The sequence below is a fragment of the Eretmochelys imbricata genome, chromosome 5, assembly GCF_965152235.1.
Source record: "Eretmochelys imbricata isolate rEreImb1 chromosome 5, rEreImb1.hap1, whole genome shotgun sequence".
NCBI classification, from domain to species: domain Eukaryota; kingdom Metazoa; phylum Chordata; order Testudines; family Cheloniidae; genus Eretmochelys; species Eretmochelys imbricata.
In genome coordinates, this window is record NC_135576.1 from 95,479,031 (window position 1) to 95,506,608 (window position 27,578).

At 39.0% G+C, this 27,578-nt stretch overlaps 1 protein-coding gene across 1 annotated transcript in view; it reads left to right on the plus strand.

The window, feature by feature from the left end:
• Nucleotides 1-27,578, plus strand: part of PRUNE2 (prune homolog 2 with BCH domain) — a 205,820-nt gene that overhangs the window by 74,199 nt on the left and 104,043 nt on the right. Inside the window, exons 6-7 of the mRNA XM_077818026.1 lie at nt 6,690-6,842; nt 10,245-10,339. Coding sequence (XP_077674152.1) covers nt 6,690-6,842; nt 10,245-10,339 — 248 coding nt within the window. The remainder of the gene's footprint in view (nt 1-6,689; nt 6,843-10,244; nt 10,340-27,578) is intronic.

The window sequence follows — 27,578 nt, forward strand, 5'->3', positions numbered from 1 at the left end:
TGAAGTCCAAGTGAATTGCATCCCTTTATTATACATATAGTATGAGAGAGAAAGGGGAACATTTTCAGCTTCACCAAACAATGATTTTTTGGCTTGATAAGATGTTTTTCCTACTGTGTCTAGAAACAAAGCATTTTCCAGAAGGCAAATATTTTTTCCACCAAGATTGTGTAGCATTTCAGCTAGGAATCTTTTTTTTTTAAACTGCTGATCATCAATGAGGGCTGCTTTTTTGCTCTATGTACAGTTTTCATGAAATGTTGCTTCTTTTCCCACCTCCCTACTATCCGTTCTTTTTCATCTTAAAGATCAAAACCTAGGTGAAAAAGGGAGGCATCTGTATTTTCATTGCACTATTCTTTTCAGCCACAAACTTATCATGCAGGAGATGCCTGTGCTGTTTTTAATGTTTTCCCAAAACAACTTCTGCCTTCATTAGATCATGTTTAATATTAATGCAGAGCAATTGCTTTTGGCAAAAGTGGTACTTCTGAACTGCTTTGAGAAAAGAATAAAATGTCCATCATTTTTTTAAATCAGCATAGCGTATTATCCATTGTCCTCTCTCCTCACCCCACCCCCAAAACCCAGTAATGCAGTGTGATGCACATGGTAAGTAATATCAACCCTTGGATTATATATTGTATTTTCTTTTGTTTGTGTGTGTCAGTAGACAGAAGAGCTTCTGGAGTCCTTTCAGGAATCCAATGGGAGTTGCACTAGCTCTCAGTAAAAACAAGTTGTTGGCAGGAGGTGTTCCTAGCTGATGGATCTCCTTTACAACAGAGACTTAAAAGAGTACATGACTAAATGGACTGCTGACCTGACTCAGTCTGGGAAAGTGGTAATGAAAGTGATATACTGGTGTCCCACTGAGCCCACCCGTTCGACCAGCCTCACCCTGTCCCGCAGTGCCAGGCCCTCAAGCCTCCTCGAGCACAGACACACACAGGTAGGGCCACACACAGTTGCAAAAGACACAGACACTGAGATCAGCTCTGCGTGGGAAGACTCAGCTTGGGGATTGCTCAGTACTCCAGTGCACACTACCTCTGGAGTATAAACCCAAAATTATATTGTCTTGCCCTGCCCAGAAATGTGTACAGCGTAAGCTCATGAAAATCGCCCCCTCCCTCAATGTGGAGGAAGATAAGCGCAGCTTTTTGCCCCCTTCCCCCATTATGAATTGTACAAACTGGGTTTTAGAAAACAAAGCAAGTTTATTAACTACAAAGGATAGATTTTAAGTGATCACAAGGGATAGCAAACAGCTCAAAGCAGATTACTGAGCAAATAAAACAAACACACAAACTAAGCTCAATACACTAAAGAAACTGGTTACAAGTAGTAATTTCTCACCCTAAATGTTATTTTAGGCATTTCTTTAACAGGCCAGACACCTTTTCTGGTCCGGGCTCAGCTCTTCTTTCCCCCTCAGTCCTTGTTTCTTAGATCTTCTCAACAGTCATCCTGGGTGGAGAGTCAGTGAAGAAGGAGCCCTGATTAACTCTTGCTTCCCTGCCTTAAATAGGATTTACATATGGCGGGAATCCTTCGTTTCCCAGTTTGGTCTCCACGCCTTTTGTGGAAAAATACTAGTAGGTCAAGATGGGGTCCAGTACCAGGTGACATAAACACCTGACCCTGTAGTGTCAAAGCAGCATCCCAGGAAGCTTCTCAGGAAGATGGGAAATTAGCATCTTCAAAGTCTTATTGCCCTTCCTAATGGCCCTTCCAGGCTGATTGCCTTCTGTCTGGTGGGCATTCCCCAGGTGCTAACACTTCAGTAATTTATACACAGTCAATATTTCTAACTTCAGATATAGAAATGATAAATGCATACAAATAGGATAATCAGAGTCAGTACATCATAACCTTTCCAATGATACCTCACATGACCCATCTTGCATAAAACACATTTTAGTTATGCCATATTCATATCATAATATTTCTATGAAGAATATGGGGCGTACATGCCACAGTGTTCTTAGCTGATGGATCTCCTTTACAACAGATACTTAAAAGAGTACATGACTTAAATGGACTGCTGATCTGACTCAGTCTGGGAAAGTGGTAATGAAAGCATGCCTAGGATGAAGAGAAATGAGGTGAGGCAGTGTTACTTAGGACAAACTCTGAGTTCGTTTTTCTAAACTATGTGGGATCTTAAACCCCATAAAGAAATTGAGGGCTCCATATCCCACTAATATGCAGGGATTTTGTGTGTATGTCCCATTAATGCTAACAAGCACAATGTATACATTGAAGGAAGAATACACCCGTGTTGACATTGGGAATTGCAGATGTTTCTATATTAGTTTGAGAAGACTCTTTCTCTCTCTTCCTTTTTTCTTAGCAGAAGCATTAAACAACAGAATGCCTACGACAAAAAAGCTTTTAAAATTGGGTGCCTGTTTGATTAATTACTCCATTAATGCTATAAGGCCTACATTTCATGTTGGGATGAAAATGCTTGTTCCCCTTAAAACCCAAAGTGGGTTTCCTATCAGAAAGTTTTGCACACAACCAGACTATGTCAAGTTGCAACTCTTGAGAGGAACCTAGCAATCAAGAGTACAAGGCTGCTTTCAAATAGCCAGGTGAAATGCATATCTGTACTCTTTCTTGCACCCATGTTCAAACTCTGATTTTAAAATATGCAATAACTCACATGTGTGTATCCTAGTGAGGGTCTGATCAAATTCTAAGAGAGCTTTCCCAATGGAAATTCACAAGAACATATCATACCAGTGAAAACCAGATACAGGGACATAGCAGTATAGAGTTATCTTCAAACAATCCTTCGAGCTCTTTTGATTTGGGAGGTAAAGGTAAAAACGTTTAGAAACATTAGAACTCCCTGTTTTAAAATATATTTATAAGGATTGGCAGATTAATTTAAACTAGCTTCGTGAATGTTCAGAAAATCATTTTTACAATGCTCTATAATAAAACTGTTCTTGAACTGAAAAATGGAATTGTCACTGGTAAGAATTTTTATTATGAAGATTCGTTCTGATTTAAGGGGCTTGATTCTTCTTTCCCTCACACCTGTCCATATTAGGAATAACTTAGTTAAAGTCAAGTGAGTTATGCCAGTATAAGGCTGGTGTGAGATTTTAGAATCCAGCTGCCATAGTGTCTTGGGGTCAGATCTTCAAAAGCCCCTAGCTCACATTGATGTCAGTGGGCATTGGGGCCTATTATCTTGAAAATCTGGGCCCTAGGTTTTCATTTACCTGAACTCCACTATTCATGTAAAAGAAACAGAAATTGACTGTGTGAGACACACACACACAAAATATTTTGCTCAAATTCTGAGAATCAAATTTTATTTTTCTTTTACTGTTTCTGTATTGCCTTTGCCTTCAGCCTTTTTTTAGAATTACATAATTCTGCACTTATCTCACAGCTTAATTGAAAACCTGGATTGATCAGGGAAAAGCTGTCGTGTAATTATTGCTCAATTTTTAATCAATTGTAATTAGACTGTTATATTAAAAGAAAATTAGTAACATGATGTTATTGTAATTGTACTGAAGCATAATTTACTTGATCTTAGTTCTTTCTATACAATTAGGTATACAAATCTGGGTTGACCTTCTAGCCATCTGTAATTCTGAATTGATGAGTGTGTATGGTTTTTATATCTAATACCTGTTACTTTATTGTGCTTTCCAGTACTTTGTGCTCTGATTTCCTCTGCTTCTTAAGATACTGTTTTTTAAATCCATTGGTTAATGGTTCAGACGACACATACAATAATAACTATTCCATCTCTTATATTAAAAAAACCCCAACCAACTGAACCACCACTAAAGATACAGGCCTACATTTTGAAAAATGAATAAAGATTATGGGTGCTTCAGCTTTTGGATACCCAACTTTACATACCTGAAAATCAGCCCCCTTAAGGTGTTCAAAAATTGGGATGCCTAAATCACTAGCAACTTTTGAAAATGTGGGCCACAGTATATATTTTCTGTACAGTCTTGTTTCTTTTATGATTTTTAATACTACCACACAGAGAGGAATACTATTTAAAATAAGACTGACATAAACCCAAGAAAATTAAGGGTAAAAGAGAGAAATTCTGGAAATTCTAAGATAAGAAAGAAATTCCATCCTGGATTCACCCTACAATAAATATTAAAAGTGTCTACAGTCTCTCCAGGGAGTGGTATGTTACAATAATTTTTATGGCTCTATGTATTTTCAGGTTGTATGTCTCCATATGAACATGTTAGGCCAAATTCATCCCTTGGACTAATATGTCAACTAGTCTCAGTTCCTCAGAGAGATTCACTCCCTACTTCAGAGTACTACTCCCATACCAGCATTTGTCTGCTAGTGAGGCCTATACTTAAAGTTGCAAAATTGTTTCCAGTAGCAGATCATCCTGCGTTCATGCACTTATAACGTTTTGAAGAAAGGTTTCAGAGTAGCAGCCGTGTTAGTCTGTATTCGCAAAAAGAAAAGGAGTACTTGTGGCACCTTAGAGACTAACACATTTATTGGAGCATAAGCTTTCGTGAGCTACAGCTGAAGTGAGCTGTAGCTCACGAAAGCTTATGCTCAGATAAATTTGTTAGTCTCTAAGGTGCCACAAGTACTCCTTTTCTTTTTTTGAAGAAAGTTACTATTGAGGATAAAACATTCATCTCCAAAGGTGATGGTTGTAAAGTTTGAGGAAAATCCTTTCAGTGATCAGAGGGTGGAAAACCCCCCACACTTTTCCAGTTTAAAAACATTCAAACTATACTTTTTTGCCAGGACTATGCCAAAAAGAACCAAAATTTGAAATCTAAAAGACTTTGACATGCAAATAGTCCTTGAGGAGAGGAGTGTATCTGCTAGGTTGGAAAAATCTTTGCTGCTTCTCAGGGAACTGAAAACCCCTCATAAGGCACTTACCCAACTATGCAGTGTTTTACATTGAAAGGGTAGGGGATTCCACTCATTTTACAGGCTTGTGGTCTAATGAACAGGATACTGGAGTGGGAGTCAGGAGACCTGGATCAATTCCTAGCTCTGCCGTTAACCTGCTTTGTTAACCTGCGCAGCCTTCCCTACCCGGCCCTCCATACAGTTTCTCAATGCCGATGTGCCTCTCAGGCCAAAAAGTTTGCCCACCCCTGTCCTAGCATAATGGGGCCCTGATCTTGATTGGGGTCTCTATGAACTACTTTAATATAAATAATAATGCTGAAGCATAAGATTTTATTATTCTTAATTTAGCATGAATAATTGGCAGTGAATGCTTTCTTTGGGCATATTAGCAAATGGGAACAAAGCCTTCTGGGAGTTAAAGGATGACCTTGAATCCTTACCCGGCCAGCAATATTTGTCACATCAAGGCTGGAATCTGGAAGATGGTATGCTCTATGTAATCCTCGGAAAAGACGACAACTCTATTTAGCTCTTGCAACAGGGTGCCAGTTGTGCTGCAATTATTTAATGGACGCTTTTTTAACTTTGAAATTAATGTGTCGTATTTGGCTGAACGTGCTGTGCTTTCATCTAAATACATTGGCATGGAGTTATCTAGAGTCGATTACACTGGAATGACTAGTGACTGACTTAAATCATAAGTTTAAAGTTATCCTCAAAGTCCTTTGTGAAGTTGTTACTTGTGTGCTGTATACAGGAAGAGTTTTGTGTTATATTGGTAATAAGAAGGGCCATTAGAAATCCTCAGCATGGAAATAATGGAGTCAATAAATACGATAAAATCAATCATTTGCTTAAAATGCTTAATCTAGATTTGTTTAATTGTGGTGTGGGTGATATTGTGTATGTATTTGTGTACTTATTTCAGGGTTCTGCTGGCTGTATTTTAGCAGTCACACTCTATGTCCATTGATACTGACATCCTGTGTGGGGAAAAAGAGGGAGCTCAGCTACCAGGCAGGATGGATTTGTAAACAGGTAGCTCCCGGGAAAAGCAATTACTTGTATTTAAAGAGACGTTCACTTCGAAAAACATCATGCTAATTTTTGGGACCTATCATGAAGTCAGTGGAAATGTTGCCATTGGCTTCCTGGGGCAAGCTTGGGATCGTTACGTTTAAATATAACAAAACCCTATAGAAATAGAAATTATATGATAAATTAAAGTAGCTTTTCCTAATGTGCTAGATTTATCAAAATAACAAATTACCAGTATAGATTTTTAAAGAATTTGATACTTTGGCTGCCTAGAAAATGGGAATTTGGCATGTCAGTTTGTACTGGTCCTTGTAACAAGTATATGAAGGCTATATCTTCACTGCAGAGTAAGCTTGAGTTATCTACACTTGAATTAATGCATCTTGAGTAAGCATAGCTCTAGTGAGAGTAGCCACACAGGGAAATAACACTTGAGCTACAGAAGAGTGACTGGATTACTTTATGGGGTGATTGTTAGCAGCTGATGCGTTATGCTAAGTCTAGCTGTGACCTACAAATCTATATCCCCTGACAGGCCAGCCAACTCAAATTTAAAAAAGCACCAATACATGCCAGTTAAGGCTCTGTGTGTGCAGAGAGCACTCGAGTTATAACTTGAGTTAACTCTACAGTGAAGACAAGCCCAAAGGAGGAAAGGGCTTTAAAGGGGAAGGGGAAACTGGTACAGTAAGAATTGTAGTTTCTCTAGTACCTTTTCACTGTTGTACAGGAGGGGTTGACTTTGCTGTTTCACATTTCAGGAAGCATTCTCTTCAAATGTATGTCTATGGAACCCGAAAGAATTACAGAACAACAGGAAGAAATACTGTCAATTCTAGAAGAAAAATTTCCAGAGCTGCCTCCTCGAGAAGACATTATCTCTGTTTTCCAGGAGACCCCATTTAAGGCTCAAGGTAATGCAGTTTACTTCCATTCCTCAGGCAGCTTGTCATTTTTGTCATGTGGCTACATCTAGATAGAATGGATCATTATGTGAGATGACAGTAGTTGAAATAAAAAATTAAAAATGTCTTCATTTGTATTAACATATGATGGTTACTTTTAAGTTAAATGACTGACTTAAGGTGGAGCATAGAAGTCTTGTTTCTGTGGACTGTCCATGCTAGCTGAGGTTCTAAACCAGATAATTAATATTGTCTAGTATGTATGTGTGTATATATATATATATATACACACATACATGCACAATTTAGTGGGCCTCAACACAACATGGTGGGCTATAGCCACTGATCCAGCCATAGGGAGGATGCTCAGCATTAATTCAAGTGTAGATAGCTCAATGCCATCTTGGGGATGGATTTTACTTTCTGAACCTACTTCACCTGCATAGAGCTCAGTTTCTTGGGCTCTATGCTGGTGAAATGACTTTAACCCTAAATAAAACTTGAAATAGCAAGAAGTGGAAAAGTATATTTCTTTTTCATTGTCACTCAAATGAGACTGAACCATTTTTACTCCATGCCTCCAAAAACATTCTCTATCTGGGTTTGAAGGTGCTTTTTCCCAGGCTAGCTAGCCTGGCTGGGGTATAGGCTAGCGCTCCTTGGCGCTGCTTCCAGGCAGCTTGGTAATCCACCCACTTTGTAATGAAGACACAGACTAATTCACATGAGCACTGATAGTCCTTCAGTGCTTTCTCTCAGTTCCTGCCATGTGCCCAGGTCGACAGAGAAGTTGTCCCACATCCAGAAAAACATGGAGGCTGGGAGAAAAAATTCTCTTCCCAGCTGGATTAGAGACTGCAACTTCAATGCAGCCTCCCTGTGAGAAACCAGGTGAAAATAGCTCCAGCTGAGCTGGCTGACCTCCCTGATTGCATAAGCTAGGATCCGCCAGTCAAGGGCAAAGGAGAAGAATGTGTGATGTCCACCATATGGCTTGGCTCAAGTGATCTGCCCTAATATTCAGTATCAAACTTGAAATACATTGTAAACAGCAGTGGGATGAAATTTCTGAACGTTGGGCCTGATTTTCCTCAACCTACTTGTTTAAATCAGTAGCAGTGCGATTGAAATCAGTGTAGCTATATTGAAATGAAACTGGTATAATTGAGGGCAGAATCAGTCTCATTGTTCCTTTTCTGTTATTCTCTGTGCTCCAAAATCAAGGTCAAGCAATATACAAAACAAAAGACATATACAAAAAGCTTCTATTAAGAGTTCATGCATATGAACAAAATTCAGTGAAACATTGTCACTTCATAGATACAATACAGAAGTGAATATAGCTTGATTTCAGTGGTTTCTGCAGCTTGAATAAAGCAGTTGACATGCTTCTAGTGCTTCCCAGCTCTGTCATGTACAGCCTCTGTATACACATTAGGAATGTCAGTGACTTTTTTTGCTGCCATGTCACATTACAAACGCATGTCCAGTTTGCTTTTCATTATTATCCCGAAATCCCTTTAATCATCACTGCTTCCCTAGGACATCTCCCTCTGATTGAGTTAAATTTTTTTGGAGTATTCCTCCCAAATGTATTAGCTTTCTGTTTGCACAGTTGAAATAGACTGAATTTTATTTTTATGTTTCTGGTCCCTTTAGGTGTCTGATGGGTGTTGCCAGTTTAGACCAATGTGCTCTTTAGCGCCTCTTTTAGATCATTAATGAAAATATTAAAATATATTTAAAAGGCCATACTTCCTGTGATCACAAACACTATTCACATTTGCCATTCATGGCCCCAGTTCTACAAAGATTAATAAATGTGCTTAACTTTGCTCATTATGTGTAGGCCTATTGACTTCAATATATGGAAGTCAGTGGCAAAACTCTCATTGACTTCAATAAGGCCAGGATTTTACCTAACAGGATTACTAACAATACATCAAGTGAAGTCTGCCTGTGTGTCTTTTTAGGATTGGTATCCATGGAGTTTCATGCACAGAGATAAGACCATAGTTGGCTGTTAATGAAACTACACTGTTTAAAAAAAAAAAAAAAAATTAGCCACTTTTCTACTACTCTTGGAAGCAGCTTTAGTATGGCCATTGATGCATCATAATTTCAAGTGCCCCTAAACAGGGAGTAGCGTACTAGCTACATTGTTGTGTGTTTTATCAATATTGTTTACGATTTTATTACAAATTACATAGTTAGCGTTGCGTATGTTTGTGTGCTCTATGTGCAGGTAGATGGGGATGAGATTCTGAGGTCTTTTGCAAGTCAGATGAACGGTTTGCCTTTATGTATCTAGTTTGTTAGGCAGAAGTGGAACAATTCAACAAAATAGCAGTTCCAGGTTTCATCTAAGAAGCAGTCCTCATTTACAAACCTGAATCCATAGGTTTACTGGTTATTTTGGGCACATTGAAGAGAATAGCTACTCTGCTTATTAAAGACTCTAATGTCTATATATAGTAATTTTTGAAATGAAAATATCAAAGATTTTGCCTATACATGAGAACCTGCCAGTTCATCTTGTCAATAGATTGCTGATTGAAGAGAATCTAGCTACTGAATTCGTTGATGAGCAGTTATGATTTATATGGCTGTTTTAGTCATGAGTGGTTATTTGGCTATATTATCTGCACTATCGGTAGGGGTCAATTGACCATGTTCCTATGCATCATGCATTATTTAAATATAGTTTTAGAGAATGTTGCAGCCTCTTAGCTGGACATCTCCCATTACATGAAAGCTATATGGTTAAATGAAATATTTGAAAATTCACAACATTCCTGGCTCCTATATAAAAAGAATCCAGATCCCACAATTAAAGAGTCACCCAGTAGATGATGATGATAAACTCTCCTGTGTCATCCATACACACATTAATCTGTACCTGAGGGTTATATTAATCTTTAATGCCACACAGAAACAGCCATTCGTACAATGTTAGTTTAAGGAAGATCAGTGGTAGAATATAATCTGAAGTTTATATTTACAGTATGTACCTTAATTGCTTCAGCTCTGAATGATTTGTTACAACAATTCTATATTAGTGCCACAAGTTTTATATCCATGATCTAAAGATTAAAGAGTATGGGCACTCATTGACAAGTTGTATTCGATATGCTTCCAGATCAGAGCCTTTACAACTTCATCGAGGGAAACTGATGAGGATCTTTGTCTTTTAATTCTTTTGAACTTTGTTTACTCTGATATTAAAGTAGTAGTGCAATGCTACTAATATTAATTTAAATAATAAAATAATAGTGTTAATTTTTTGATGTGAGCCCCGAAAAGCCAGAAGAGTTAACATTAAGGCTAAAGTTCTGGTCTTCACTCATCCTTTTGCATTTGACTAGCTCTGAAACTTGTATATATTGAACAGTTTTTCTGTACCTCAAACAGGTTTAAATATTGAGGAGGCTATGTTGAAGGATCTCAAGGAGCTGTCGGATGGAGAAATTAAAGTAGCAGTTAGCACGGTGTACATGACCCTTGAGGTAAGAGGAAACATAAACAGAATATAGCTGCTAAACAACCAAGCTGCATAAGGTGGCCTGTTCTTTCACATAGATTTTCAGTTACTTGTTTTCTCAAGATAGAGTATGAGCAGATTTTGTCAATGATGTAATTCATTTTTATAAATGCTGTAGTTATTTGTGGTCTGACTTTCATTACTATGCATCTGAATATCCTTTCAAATAAAAGTAATTTACCAGTATGCTTTAGAGCAACAACTGCAGAAAATTGCAATGCTTGGATCAGAACCTACCCTTCTGTGCAGTGGGGTTAATAATCTCTCAACTCCTTGAGAAAAGTGTCCCCTTGTTTTTTTACTTTTATACACCTGCTTTGAATGCTGTGAAAACAGTCATGTTGGTCATAAATTATAGACGTTCCATGGTTGATAAGAAAACCTTCCAATTTGTTAATCAGATGGCTGCTTGTCTCAGGCATTTCCTATGTTAGCAGTACTGGTGAAAGTCATTTTTTTGGTTGCTGGTTTTCAGTGTCACACTTCTGAACTGACCCCACTTAATTTGGAGTGCTCTTAGTTAAATGTGTGCATAACTATTAGCTGTTCAGAGTTATGCATATTTTACAAAAAGAAAAGGAGCTGTAGCTCGCGAAAGTTTATGCTGAAATAAATTTGTTAGTCTCTAAGGTGCCACAAGTCCTCCTTTTCTTTTTGCGGATACAGACTAACACTGCGGCTACTCTGAAACCTGGCATATTTTACAGATATTCTTTCCTCTAGTGTATTGTTTTTAATGAATATTGTGCTGATATCACTTTAGAATTAGCTGTTATGTGTGTCGAAGTACAGATCAAAATCATTCAGGGCCAGGTTGAGGCTGGCTCTTCACAGGTGTGAGAACGCAAAGGGACACACGAGGAACCTTCCCCTTCCCCGTAAGCCCATGTTCAGGGACTAGCCACAATGTGGGTGGGAAGTGCAGCAACTGAGTGTGACTAGTCCTGCAAGTGGCATCAGTCACCTCAGAAGGAGTGGGGTAAGACACAAGCCTAAGGCAGCTGTTACATTTGCTTCTATTTCTCTTAGGGGCTTTTACTATTTTGCAGTCCCTTCACATACCCCATCAGTGTAGGTGGTCGCTTTTAGTCCCAGCCAAGTCCTCACACACTGAGCAGGTGCATATAAAGCACGCCTCATCTAAAAGCATTGTGGTTTGTATTACTGACTCATCTATCTTGTGTTAGCCAAAATGATCCTTTACATACAGATAGGGTAACCAATAGAAGGAGTGAAAAATCGGGAGACTTTTTTTTCCCCGGGAGGATAGTCTCTGTAAAACAAAGCTGCCAATATGGGGACTGTCCCGCTAATTGAACATCTGGTCACCCTACATACAGAGAGCCAATCTGGCCAAAAATACCCAAGACTGTATTTGTGCTGCATCACCAATTCAAACAAATAAAAATGAACTTTTTGGCTATCAGTGAATGAGCCCCCTATGTTCCACAAACATTGATTCTCAAACTCTGCAAACTTCATGCCTCGCTGACTATGAGACAAGCAGAAGTTAAGCTGGAGGGGAGGGGGGAACAGATGTTTTATGATTCGGTCATGTTTTATTCTTTCTCCCTTCCCGTATTATTTTAAATAGGCTTCCTGGAAGAAGCCATCATTGCTCTCTTATTGGTAGATGAATGTTGCAAGTAGGTGATGGGGTTCTACCCCATCCCCAGTCACCAAGGACTTGATTTTAAGAGCTCCCACAACTCCACTGAACTCAATAGGAGCTGAGGGTCCTGGGCATCTGTCTTTCTGTTGCCAAGCTTCTTGGGTGCCATGAAGTATGAATTAATCTTTGACCTTTCAATTTTGTGGTCTTCATGCTCTCATTGGATGTCCTTCGGAAATGACACTGTCAGCAAGGGAAGAGCCTAGTGTGTTAATGGTGTGAGCCCTTCAAACTTGTCCCTCACTGAGTGATGTTTAGTCAGTTGGAGAAGAACCTGTTAGGACATGTAGGGCATTAAGTGTGCTCAGGTACAGAGTGTTTTGGTATAATATCAAATAACCTAATTTACTGCAGTTATGGCAGTTGAGCAGTACAGAATGGGAGAATCCATGAAACACAACATTTTGGGGTACAAGAGAGGAATAGTTCCCCTTGAAAATAGAGGTTAGTTTTCATCTTTGAAAACACCACAAGGCCTATGGAAATTCCAGGGATAGCAGTTCCAGCGGCTTAGGTCTGCTGGATCTAGTCTATAGCTTTGTATTGTTGAATATCATCCTGTTGTGTTTAAAATGTCAGACTTGGATTTTCTTTCCTGACTTATTCAAAACACTTTATAATTGCTCAGAGAAGCATGTTTCGTATCAAGATATCTTCTGTGAAGGGATTTCAAAGCTACATACCTTTAATCATACTAGATATTAATTGTACTGGCTAGTATGTCAAAAAGTTAATGTCTAGCTTACTAAATAAGTGATAGAGTGTCAATAGTGTCAGTGACAGTAATTTACATGCTGGCACAGTAATCAATCAGTTTAAAAAACCACATGTTAGAAAGTTAAGAAATGAACAGTTAAAGGGTCCAGCCACTTTCTCACTGCCATACAATCCTCCATTATCCTCCATCACTCCACCAAACTTGCACGGCCCACTCAGCTTTAACTTTGGCCCCTAAAATTTGCAAAAATATACAAATGTCAAAATAACCAATAACAAGATGGTTGGAATTGCATTCTTTGAATAAGAAATGGGATTTTATAATCATCTAATAATTTATTTTAACCATTGTCTATCATTTTGCTAATTTAGGTGAGTGGTACAAATTAGGCTTATAATGAGCTTCAGTATTAAATTAAGATGCTTTTTTTACTTCCTGGAAAGAGTATGTGGAATGCAGCTTCTGTGCTCTTTGCTCTATCCAGATCCAACATCCAGGTAGCACTCACGTAGCTCAGCTGGGAGATGGAGGATCTTTACTTCTACTTTGCACAACTGTATTAAGGCTAGTCACATTCTAGCCCATAATTTGTATCCCTTTCTTCTACTACTTGACCACTGCAATGTTTTTATAGTTCTAAAAGCAGACAAGTTTCAGAACTGGCCTCAGTGAATATATTGTATCACATTTGACTTTAGAATACTTTTGTGCAGGGAACACCAAGATTTGGTTCTTAAGCAGTGAAGTGGTTCACAAGGACATTGTTTGAGGCATAACTAAATGGAACTGTCTAGGGGAAGGAGATTCAATTGCATATCCACAAAACAATCAATTCTTTCCTTGAGTTAAATGATCTTTAATCACTATCCATCAAGTCACTGATATTACCAGCATTTTTGACTGAAGTTACCTGGAAGTGATTCCTAGAAGTCATTCCTTCTAGTTCTTCTCTTTGCAAAAGAAACATGCTTTAACTGAAGTGGCATTGCTTTAGCCTCTGTGGCTGGAGATTAATTTTTGCGGTTGCTGAGTTACTACACTCTGTTCAAACGCTTCCAAAACTCTGTCTGGCTTACAGTGCTTGACAGAAGCACATAGGACAGTTGTTGGCTTGTAGCAATCTGCAACAGCACCAACAGAGTCAGGGGTGGATTTGCAAAACCATGGTGTACTGCTCTGCCTGCCACATCCCCAGCAAGCAGAACTCTGTAACCCATAATAGGAATAATAATTAACAATAGGCAAAAATCTGAAAACCTGAGTCTTTTACTTCAGGCAAAGTCCTGAAGACATGAGTCTTTACTCTGATAAAACTCATGTTTACCTTCCTGTGGGTTTTGCTTGTATAAATACTTCCGGATTTGCTCTAGTAATAATGATGATAATTCCTACTACTTAGCACTTATGCAGTGCTTTCCATGTTCTGAGTGCTGTACAGATATTAACTAATTAAACATCAATGAGGACATGAGACACTGCTTTTGCTTTGCTTTGCTTTAATGCCGCAGATGTTGCATCTATAATGTGTTTGCTTCTTTAGAAAACTAACAGGGTCAAACTGTTCTTCCAGCCAACAGATACCTAAGAGCATCTTTTGATGAAGAGTTTTCTTAGGCCTTATTATTTGCTTTGGTTTCATGATCTCTCCTGATCTGTTAGGATTTATTGGTTCTGATGGTTACACAGCTGCTGCTGCTGTTGCTTCTAATAGTGATAATAAAGTGATTATATCTACTGCAACCCATCAGGAATAGTGTGTTGTTCACAAACATATGTTTATTGCTGTAGTTGCTATGTGTCATGAAGAATGAAAATGGCACACCTGAAACACTCAGGCTGTGAATGGGTTAAATGCGTATTTAAGAATGATAAAGACTTCTTAAAATCAATCTATCAAGTGACATTGATATTCTAATAAATGAAATAACATACATAGTCTTTCTTATACCCATAAAAAGCATGCTATCTTTTATTATTGGTTTTACAGATCTATAATGAAATTAGAGTCTGTCTTAGCTCCTGTGTTTCTGAGAGGAAGGATGGTTTTGTGGACAGGCACTGGGATGGAACTCAGGATGTTTGAGTTCATATCCCAGCTCTGCCATTGACATCCTGTGCAATCTTGAATAAGTCACTCTGCCTCTGTAAAATGGGGATAATAACACTTCTTTACCTCATAGATGAGTTGTGAAGATAAATTCTGCAATATTTGTGAACTGTTCAGTTATTATGGAGTTAAGACCTGAGTTTTCTATTAAAATATAGATGCTAATATCCTTTGTTAGAGAAAATGTTTGCTAAAATGTTCTTTGGTTTAGGGGAAAGGTAATAGTGGCAATAATTGAATAATTTCTTCAGTTACCATCTAATTCACTATTAGTATCACTAGTCAATATTCACATTGCAGTACCACTGAGAGGCCTGAAAAGTATCAAGGTCTATGGTTCTTGGTGCTATACAAACACATAGGAAGGCACAATCCCTGCTCCAGTATGTTTACAATTTGGGAAGACAAGGGACATATGAGGGGTGTGAGGGGTTGGAATATAATCAAATATATATATTTTATGTATATGTGAGTATATTTACTGCTGTTATTATATTAATAAAGTGTCACGTATCCCCACCTGCCCATCATCAATTTGCTGATCTCTTATAGGCATCTTGGCAGAGATGGATCTTGAGGAGTCTTTTAAAGAAATAGAGGGTAGTATTAAAGGAATAGAGGGCTTTATTGATCAATTCAGGGAAGGCATTTCATGCATACAAATAAGGATTTGTGTGAGGAGCTGGATGTACACAGCTTTGCATTTTTCAGATAAAGCTCTTTCTGTTTGGGGTTTTGTAGATTTAAATTACAGTGAACTTCTAGGTTAAAACAAGAAATGAACAGAACCATATCACACACAAACTGCATCTTATTTACATGCATGGCAGCGTTTGTTCAAGACAGTGGCAACAGAGAAGTAACATGGCCCAAGTGGCTGTTGTTTTCATTACTTGTACTGGAAAGTTTCTCCAAGTCATGATGGAGATTATTCATAGGGTATTGTAGCAAAACTGAGTGCATGCACTGCTGTTAATTTCTGTTTTATTATGTTATACCCTGAGAGTATATTTTGCTTGTTCTCTGTTGGAATTCCCTTGAAAATGAGAAGCATCTTCTCAATGTGACTTTCCGGGAAAGTCATTTTTTCCTGAGAGATGAATAATACTTTGTGAATTGAACTTTCCATTTCTCCTCTTTCCTCACAATGCAATATAGTGAACAAGATATGCAACTTTCATGGAACTTTTCTTTATGGTTTCTTATGAAAGCTTGATGACTTTTTTGCTGGAGTCTGTGGTCCAACCGTTTCAATGCTGTGGGCTGGATGCTAGTTTGGACTGGAGGCACCTCCATAGGCCCATTACCAAAATATAATTCCAGAGAGATGACTCTGAGGATCATCATTGCTCACTGGCTACCTCACCAGCTACCTTCACCTTTCTGCTGCTGTAGAGAAGTGCTGCATGTGCCGGAGGGAGACTGGCTCTATAAAATGACCTCTTCCACATTGCGTGACCTCCCATGTAGGAGGCCATTTTGTCTCCACATGTAGATCGTGCAGCATTTCACTCACTGCAATACCCTCTATGTTCTGGGTAGCTGTTGGGGGGAGCGGATGCCATAGGAGTTCTGGGGGCTGGATGGAATTGTCCTGCAGGCCAGGTTCAGCCTGCAGGCTCTCAGTTGGACCACTTAATGATAACACAACTAGCAGTATCTTTAAAGAGAAAAAAAATAACATAAATAGAGATTTCTCAAGGAAACTTAAGGAAGCCAGTTGAAAAATATGGCCAGCAGGTATCTGGTCTTGATCAGTATATGTGAGAGAAACTGAATGCTGATTGACTGATGAGATAGTGCTCTATTAAAGTTCTTACATCACATTCCTCACCCTGATATCTGAGCACACTTTATAATTTTGTAAAGTGTTCTTTAGGTAGGGCAATCCCCACATGATAGCGTAGCTGACTCTATACTTCCTGCTGCTGGCCCTCCTGGTCAGGGTGGGGTGTGTCCCAGGAATGGAAGAGGGGGTGGATACAGCACTTTGTGCTCTGCTGATCTTGGGCTGGTGGAACAATTCCCCAAGAGGCTGTTACAGCCAGCATAACTTAGAGCAGCCTGGAGGCTCTTATAAATTTCACTTGGATTTGAAACAGCCCTCAGCTGTCTCAAGGATTGAATAGGGGAAGGACAGAAAGGTGGCATAACATCACGTATGCCTCTCCTCCTTCGATCCTGCTGAACATTGGCCAGACCCAAGGATCAAGCCCTAGATTTTGATCTCCTAACCAGCCCAACTGGTGTCCAAGAGAAGGAAAACTCCTTGGTTAAATTTCAAAATCTTTTTCAAAATAGCATTAGTAGTAGCACAGTGTATACATTTGCAAGTTTTTTCTGGCAGATTTATATGGTGTTTTGTGTATTATGAAGACAGATTTTTATTTAAGTATTACACATTATACCTATATAAAAACAAGTAACTCTCTCAGCTGTAGCATGGCAGGCATTTTCAAACAACTTTTAAACTAGTTGGGTTACTACATAAATCATAATGTATTTAATTTTATTTGAAGGGTTGAACTTCCATTGTCTGTTTTTGCTGATCACATCACAGACTTGGCAAACTTTTCTTTTCCAGTATAAATATACACATTATGTTTTTGAAATGGTGTCAGATTGGTACATGGATTTGTTTTGGATGCTAAAAAAGCAAGTAAACATGTTAACATTTAATCTTCCAGTAATGGAATTGGAAACAAAATTCTCAGCAACTTACAATGCTGTTCAGAGATATTTTTCTGATGCCTGTTGTGAGAAGTTAGGGTATGTAAAATAAATGATGTATGGAGCTGTAGGAATGCGACTTTTGCAGGCTACCTTATGTCTAAGGAACATTAAACATAGGGTTCTCGTTTAGCAAATAAATAACCATTCATTTCAATGGCTGCATAGTCTGGACTTTTGTGCATATTTTTACAAAGATGAGGCGAGGCCATTAGGGATTTAATATAAAATAAATCGCCAAGGGGTCTTCTTGTAGTCCTAGTCTTTCTGCCACATGGTGTGTTACTAATGTGCATAAATGGGCTTAAATGAATTTGTTATCTGTATTACATTTGCAGTATGTATATATTTATATATTATTTTTTAATTATGTTTAAAAATAAAACATTAAATACATCCTTTGTGTGTGTTGAAAACATTTCATTTGTAAATAAATCAACCTTAATTAAGTTTTTTTTTAAATGTCAGTGTGTGAAATCTGCCTATAGGTAAATATGTGTTTATATATATATATATAAATAAAATACTCTCTCTCTCTCTCTCACTCACTCACACACACACACACACACACACACACACACACACACACACACACACACACACACACACACACACACACACACACACACACACACACACACACACACACACATACAGAGCTAAATGTACTTGAATTTTCTATCCCGGAAGTATTCAGAGAGTTAAGTCACTACATTACAAGAATGAATAGTACAGTCAAAGATCCATTAATGAAAATATCATAATTACGCAACTCTACCATTCTGGAGGATGGTACCTGTGCTATTGATGCCCCAGGTTGCATGTAGAATCCCGTTTGGAATGAATACAGATTGGTTCTAGATGCTGACAGGCTAACCAAGGCATGTGGGTTTTCTTTTGTGGTTGTCTATTCTGCTCTACAAGTGCAGAAGGGAAACAGGTGGGAATGTGTATGGGTCATCCCAGATTGTTTATTTATGACCTTAACTGCTTATTAATTGACTGTAGAAAAGCAAAAAGTGTCATCAGCTATGGTTACAGTGATTATCTCCATCACTTCTAGTCTTTAAATCAGGATTAGATAGCCTTCTACAAAACATACGATAGCCAAGACAGAAGTTATGGGCTTCATGTGGAAATTACTGGGTGAGATATTATGGCTTGTGTTCGGTAGGAGGTGATCATATTTGTGATCATAGGTGATCATATTTGTCCCTTCTAGCCTTAAAATCTATGAATAACATTGACCAGTCTCAGGGCATGTGCTAGTAAATTGAAGTCATGTTGAGCTTAAAGATGGTGCATAATATTTTATAAGGTATATTTGCTTATCTTATTCTATAGCTACCACCATTATACACAGTATAAACTGGAAAAACAAAAACAAGATTTGTACTGCTGGTATCATTTAAGAATGTCATTCATAGTCATATTTGGTTTGTTTTCCCCATTTCTTTCCGTAGCAGTTTATGTTTTATGAAGTTCCAGTGACCTGTGCTATATTTTGTTTGGTATCAGATCTAAATCTGTGTCTGGCATATACTGTAATAAAGGGAGTTTTGCCATACTATTTCTTTGCTAGTCAATCTCAGTTTAAAATTCAGATAGCTGGTATGAATTGGCTAAATAAATAAATAAATAAATAAGATATAATCTTATAAGCGTACCCATACATTAGCTTGTTCTAATCTAATTTTCTATAATAGGCAAATATTTTTTATGTTTTTAAATATATCTGTCATTTAACAAAGTTAGTAGGTTTTTCCTTTCATTAGAAGCTTACAAGAATATTTGTTTCTAGCTGTAAAGAAAATAATACTGTTTGTTTATAGAATATGAACTCTTGATTGTATGATGTTGAGCAAGTGTCTCTCTCATACATATATATAGATAACAGAACATCTACAGTTTCATTTTGGTGGTAAAGAGAAGGCTCATTATTGGACTTCATTCCTGACTTGTATAAATTTGACTAATTTATCATTTTTGTACCCTTCTTGCTTTTGTCAGTAGCACTTCAGCTCAGCTGTTCATGGGGCATAGACACTGACAGCGGGAGGTGCTATTTTGAGAAATGTTCAGCATAAAAATATGTTCGTATGATGTATCATACACTTTTCTTATCCCTAAAGAACTCTACAGCCTGGATATTTAATACAAAAGCAATTTTAATATGTTAAAATACATTGTTTGAACATATTGATTGAGAACCTATTAACAAAAGTTGTTGTAGGTTTAAATTTGATTCCGTACTATGTAGTATTCATTTTGTTTCTTGATATTTTGTGGGTGATCATCTAAGCAGGATGTTAAACTGTTAACCCACCAGTGTTACCAAATACCAAATTTAAATAAAAAAGTAGAGTCACTTTCTTCTATTATAATTTGCTGAAATGTTTGGATATGCGTGTTGTGTAATATAAAATGAAGACAAATACATATGCCATTTATTCTAGTTATAAAAAGTTACAGAACCTCTAACGGAAGTAGAATATTACCAAAAGGAATGGTCTGATTGGTCACTGAAAATTCTAACCCATGATTTCCAACTTTTTATTAAGACCTAATTTACAAAAATCCCCTTACACCATGCAATAGTTATTTACAATAGAGATATTTTGTTGAGGAATAAGGCTCCCCATTCAGCAAAGCAATTAAACATGTACTTACCATGTTCTTAAATCCATCCCTATTTACCAGTGCATGTTCTAAAGTGCTTTGCTGAATCCGATCTTAGATAGATGGCAGTTTACTTGTAATATATACAGTAACCTGAATGGTAACACACTACTTATACACCTTCTGCTAAATTTTAGGGGCCTAATCTGCAATCCATATTCTATTCTTAGACATAGCTACATAGGAATTTCCAAACTGTTCAAACCAATTGTCCTATGTAGGTCAGTGATGTACTCCTAAAATCCAAAGACAACTTTAATTCTGATTTACAGGAAATACTTGTCAATTCTTTCACTAACGTAAGATACTTCTGACTATTTAAAGTTTATAATGCACGTATATATTTCAGGGTTCCCCTCATGCATCCCTGAGAAGGTGCAGGGAGAATTATCTCAACATCTTTTGTTGTCGTTTCTTCTCATCTGCAGCCTCCTGCTTTCAGCCAAAACACTGAAGCACCAGTCAGTAAAAGCTTTCTCTGATGGCATCTTTTCTGTGTTGGCTTCAGTGATGGAGACTCATACATAGTTTTTTCAAAAAATAATGCTGTTTATGAATGATATATTATTTCCTTTTTGGTCCTGAATATTATCCTGTGTATGAGGTAATTATCCCTAGTCAGTTGTGTATTACAATTTGGATCTGTTCACTAGATCTAGAGATATGAAGGAACTATAGGCACTTTTCAAAGTTTCAAAGACTCTTAATATTTCTTTTTTCTGAAAACTAGTTGCTCTGATTCCTTAGCATTCATAAAAAATACTTGTCACTGAAAATTTTGAATGCCCCTAGTTTTCTTCTTTGCTGGAGTTGGTTGGTATCAAAAGCATCCTTGGAGATGTGATTTAATGTTGGAGAGACTGTCCACCTTTCCACAAGGTGGTTCTTGCCACATTAGACAATACCACCAGACCCTGTTATGTCTTACTTCTTAATTCTTACTTACAAGTGAAAATCACAGGGCCATCCTCAGATATAAATGTGCAGCTCCCATTTACTTAAATGGAGTTTTATGTGTGTATTTGATGACTTCTGGGAATCAACTGCATAGATATTTATCTTTCTAGGTACCTTTATGGCCCCCTTCATCTTCATACCTAAACACCTCTCATTTGCACTGTGTAAATCAGGAGTAACTCCATTGATGTCAATGGGGTTACACCCATATAAAGGCAGAGTGAGGTAGAAATAGGAGTCAATGAATTTATCCTTACAACATTCCTGTGAGATAGGGAAATCTTATTATCTGCATTTTACAAATGAGGTATTGAGACTGGGATGAGATTGTGCAACTTTTACTCACACAGGTGAGTGCTCAGTCTAGGCTGTGTGAAAAAGTGCTCATGGAGCATGAATAAGAGTTGCACAGTGTAGCAGGTCAGTATGATAGCCAGCTGGCCTAGTGGTCAGGCAGTGGCTTTTCAATATGCCCATCCTGGACAGAGCCTTGTCTGGTCCTATACAGCAGGCCTCCGTCTCTCCTGTGTGTTCCTTTTTCCCCCCTTCAGGTTCTTTCACTACAGAGGGAAAGGGGAGCAGGAGAGGACGATGCAAGTCATTCCATTCCACCAGATCTCAACATAGGGCCCTAAAGGGATGTTGCAGTGTCTGGACCACTTGTTGGTCCACCTCAAGTTACATTCCCCCAGGGTCACTTCATACCAGGTGTGGCTCCTCCATTTAGGGTGTGGTCACAGTCTTAGTAGTATTTGCTTCACCTGTGGGATACAACATCCTGTTCTTCAGGGCCTCTTGTGGGTTCACAGCTCTGGGGCAGCCTGTAACACCTTCCCCCCGTCACTGGCCTACCACTGCCCCTTTAAATTGTCTCATCACCTGGAGCATACCTTGCAGCTGTTGAGGGTTGGGACCTCCCTGGCCCAATACTGCCCCATGCCTTGCTTGGTTTCGCATAGGATCTGTAAACCCCTCACCCTCAGTCCAGCCCTTTTGTCCAGCATCACATGAGAAGTCTGTGCTAAAACAGGAAACAGAACCCAGTTCCCTGAGGGCCTGTTTTGTGCCTTGACCACAAGACCATGCTTCCTCTGGACTTGGTTCCAGCCAGGCCTTAATGGGTAGGATTTTCACAGTGCTCAGTATTGGCCTAACTCTTCTCCCACTGAAGTCTATAGGAGTGTTAATACTGTCTTCATTAAGAACAGAATTAGGTTAATGCTGAGCACTCTTGAAAATCGCAACCTGAATTCTAATTTTGCCATCAAAAACCAGCAACTGGGTGTCTGTTTGCTACTATTTGTGCTTACATTTGTTATGAGTTAAAAAATTACAGAGATAAGTAATTGGAGGCATGAAACTGCAAATACAAAATGAAAAAGGCCCTTTGGAAGTTTAAATCCTGCTGTTCAGAAAGAGGGGCTTACATACATTGTATAACTTTGACTATGGTCACATTTTACAATTTAAAAATTTCTTTGTATTTTTTTTTTTAGTCAGGTTTCCAAGGGATCACACAATTAATCTTCAGAAATGACAAAACCACCAATAAGATTCTTAATCTTTTATTTCCATATGACTCAGCAGCACCAGGAAATTCACCCTTTCCTCTATTACTAGTTTTACAGAGGGCCCTGGCCTGCAAACAATACGCTTGGCATCTTTGCACAAAAGTTGATTTTTCCAGATTTTTTTTCTCTGAATTGTTCCCCTACTGTGTGTAGAATTCTAGGCAGAAAAGATGTTAGAGTAGATTACCTGAAGTGGGAATCATTGTATCATATCCTCAGCTGCCATACATTTGCATAGCATCACTGATTTCCCTGGCTCTATGCTGATTTACTCCACCTGAGGATTACTTTATCTAATAAAAAAAAATGCAGTTATGCGTTTGAATGAACTCTGATTATAATAGTGAACTGCTGTTCCTTGAAACAAAAGAACTGTGCTTTATAGCCTAAAAGTCCTAATATTGAGCCTGATGCAAAATTCATTCTAGGTATTTGATTATGCTGTCTATGGACTTGCTTTTTTTTTTTTTCCTTAAAATTTTGTTCATTAGCCATTTCCTTTTGTATTTAGAAACATCACTAGCAGTATTGTTTCTCTACACTTGTGGCTTAACCTGACATTCCATGTAAAGGGAAAAGAATTAATTCAAGAATAAAAAAGTGATTTCTCTTTCACATCTCTCAATTCAATATTTGCCATATGGAAGGCTCAGCATCAGTCTCTCAGCAGGCCTAATTTATGGCAAACTCACATTGATGGAACAGAACAAAAGATGATACAAAGAAAATACCACAAAATTAATATTTTCTCTTATTTTACTGTCCCAAATATATTCAGGTTAAGTCCATAAAGTTGGGGTATGCAGCTGTGGTATATACCATAACATACAGAGTTTCTAAAGACTAAGATCTCACACATATTTATTGTCATGGGACTGACTAAAGCTGGTGTGACAATGTGTGAATTATACTTCACTGTGCCAGTTCGGCACGCTGCCAGGCCTGCGTCTGGGGGAATATTTACACCATGGAGAGTAGGTGATAGGAGGCAGTACCACTTTCCTTGTGAAAAGGGGAGCTTTATTTTTTGACTGGGGTGCCACCAGCTGAACAGATGAGCTGATTCTGTTGTCCTCTGCCAGGATCTGCAACAGCAGAAGCCAGAATAAACCCCAGGTGCTTTTTTTCCTCCATATTTTAAAACAGAAGAGCTACATCATTGACATTTCCAAAGGGTCCTATTTTCTTTGAGATTCTGCTGCCTTCTGCAGATCCTGTGATGTCTCTGTACAAATATTCCCACCATACATGTACCTCTCTGCACTGGGGGCCCTTGTTGGGGCTACTGTCCTTCAGACAAAGGAGAAGCGGACTCCCATTGCAGCTTTGTCAACACCATTCCTCAGTCTATCAATGGGGCAGACTACTGTGGACCAACAAGAATCACTCCCTCCTCCAAAAGGCTGCATGTTTTTTCCTCAGTGTCCCCAGCGCAGTGAGCAGGAGAGGGAGAGAGGGAAATAATGTAGGGTTAACCTCATGGGAAATCAGAACAGTATCACTACACACCGCATTGGCAACATGCCTTAAAGTTTCAAGCTATTTGTTTTAAATCTAGGAGCAGTTTAAGATATATGTACAGTCAACTGTACAAAGAAACTTGCTTCCACTTGAGTGCTTTCAGTTTTGCTACATAAATGGACACATCTATCTGACAGTATGATCACAGACCTATGGCCTTGTAAAGTTACAAAAATAAAATACAAATCCAGGCATGGCTTGGGCTCCTTCTTATTGGTTCTGCAGCAACTAACTCCCTTTCCAGAGCTGTTCTGACCAATGCTGGTACTGGGTGGCATGGGGGTGACCAACATGAGCAGCCAGTGGAGGGGTGAAGATGGCATCCACGGGAAGGGGGTGCCCGTGGGGAAAGGTGGTGGAGGCCATCTCCATGCCATATCAGACCAGTGGTCCATCTAGTCAGGTATCTTGCCTCTCTGTGTCCATGTGCTTCCGAAGAAGGTGTAAGATAATTGTGTATTGGCCAATTACAGAAAATTCTAATCCTTGTCAATTAGGAGCTGGCTTGTACCCAGAAGCATAGGGGTTTGTATCCCTTAACATTTAAGTGCTTTAGAAAAATCTCACCCTAAATCCATAATTGAATTGGACTCAATGGTCCCATCAAATCCCATAGACACGTTCAATAATAATTTAATTTCAACCTATTAAAAAGTCTACTTGCAGCTTCATCTGCCAACTGGAAAAGAGTTAGGGTTTCTTATATATTGAGGGATAAGACGTCTCACATGTAATAGACACTCATTTATTGCAGTCGGAACCAGTGAGCAAGTACTAAAGTGCTAAATCCAAAATATATCTTTGACCCATTATTACAGATTCAAAAGGCAAGCATGTTTTCAAATGACACCGTGCGCTGCCAGTGATGTATCAACATCCGATGCCATTATTCTTCTCTAAATGTGATAATAATGTGATGTATTAACATTAAAAAAAAGTTTGACTCTACAAAAGCAGCTGGAAGTGGACAACCACAATATGCATAAATCTAATTCCTACCATTAGATGCACACTGATATATATTGTTAAAAGTTCCTCATAGTTAGGATTCCTTTTAAGCAAACTACTTGCACTGGAATGCAGTTGGTGTGGTACATGAATACATTTGGGAATATTCGTTTTTCAGTGGCAATCAAGAATTTGTATTTTTTTCATCTCTCTGAGATGTTGAATGGGTTTTGGAACATGTTGGTGAGAAGGATCATACATTTCAGGTGATAATCAAGTCCAAAAGCTTTTTATGCCAATGATTTCATAATCTTTCCTTGTGTTTTATTGGTAATGAAATCAGAAGGCCAAATCCTGCACTAGCCAGTACTGTGATAGGGAACAGGAACACAGCTCCCCAGTGCATAGTATGCTACAGGGACCGTGACATCCTGGGTAAGATTCCAAAGGGGTTGTTTAAGAGTTGTACATTGGGGTGTGGATTACTGCTTCTCTGAAAAGGAACAGCATACATCTTGGCCAGTGCCTACTGTTGACACCACCATACACGCTAGCTAACTTTGCAGCTGTCCATATCCTCTAACCATCAGACCACACCCACATGGGGCTGTGCTGTGCAGACCACCCTGATAACCCATTTCTCCTCTCTATCACTACCTGTCCTGTTGCTGCATAGTGGCAACCCAGTGGTGGATTAATGCATGAGCTCATGCCCAGGGCCCCCAGCCAATTTGGGGGTCCCCCAGGAGCACTGGAACCTGTGTAGAAATGGAGGGCCACCGGTGCTGGAACTGTGGCCCCACCCCCTGCTTCTCCTCTTCCCCCCAAGGTCCTGCCCCCTGGCCAGGCTGGAAGCTGCAGCTGGGCCACTGTGGGGAGCCTCAGCCCTCCACCTGCCCTGCGCAGCTCTTACTACTGCCCAGCTCCAGCGTCTGGCCTGGCCAGGGGATGGGGCCTTGGGGAGGAGCAGGGATTGGGGTCCTATGGTGAGGGAGGGCTAAGGCCCACATCAGCCTCCTACTGGGAAGAGGCTGGTGCCACTAACAGGGGCTGTGCTTCGCGGCTGGGGAGCTTATCACCTTATCAGCTCTCTTATCAGTCTTGGCCACAGCTTCTACGCATCTACTTGAGGCCACTACACCTATGTTAAAAATTGGGCAGGCATGGCGTTCTCACTTTTAAAAGTGGGGGGGCCTTGGCCCTCCCTTATTGTGACACCCCGGGCCCCTGGGGTGGGGGGTCCAAATGTTCTTTGTGCCCAGGGTCCCAATAAACCTTAATTTGTCTCTGACTGCACCCCAGTCTGTGCTTGCCACAAGGTGCGTCATGAAGACCATAGTTTAATTAGTATAATAAATATTCTTTTTTAAAATGTTATGTATGTTGGTTTTTAAAGCCAAATATATTTAACAGTAACTCCAGGGAGGGCATGTGCAGGGCATGAGATAAGCTGATTGTAGCACATCATCCACTGCATGTTAGTGTGGTGTTTTAAAAATATATATATATTTGGACAGTGAGCCAGGAAAAGAGTCCATGGTGCAAGTAAGTGATGACTGGTAACTGAAGGGAGTGAGCATTATGTAGGAGAGGGAGTTTGCATTGTCTACCAGGTCAGGGAGGCCATTTTAGAGGTAGGGGACAACACGAGAAAAGGCACAGAATCCCCTGTGAGAAAGGAAAGCAGGCTGAAATGACAGAGTGTAGTACCAGGAGAGAAGTGAGGGTAACGAGATGAGGTGTGACCCAGAATAGACACAAGGAGCAGACTTATGGACTAAAAAGATGCCATTTTTACATCAACACTTTCTCTATATAATTAGATATTAAATTGCACTTGCGAAAATATTGGTATTTGCTCATTAAACTGGCCACTGAATTGTCCCTCAATGCATGATTAAAATCTTGGTTTGAAACTCTATCCCTTGTACTGTAAATGAACTTGATCTAAATAAAAGACACAGGAACACGAAAATGTAGAAAACCACTACTTTTAGAGATAGTATGACCAGTTCTGAACACTGTACGTGAGGTATTGAGACATCTATATAGATAGAGATAGATGGATATGTAATGCCTTGTATAGGCAGTGTCTTGTCTCACAATGGTTTGATTTGTTTCCAGGAGAAATGTTGGACTGTCTCACTTAAGTGTCACCTACATATCTGGATAAACAGGACATTCTGCTATGTGAAGTGTACAGATGTGTTTGCTCCATTTTCTTTTTTTCTTTGATTCCCTCTCCCCCTTTTTTCTTTTTAATCCTAGTAAGTTGTTACTTATTAACCCTATGCACTTGTC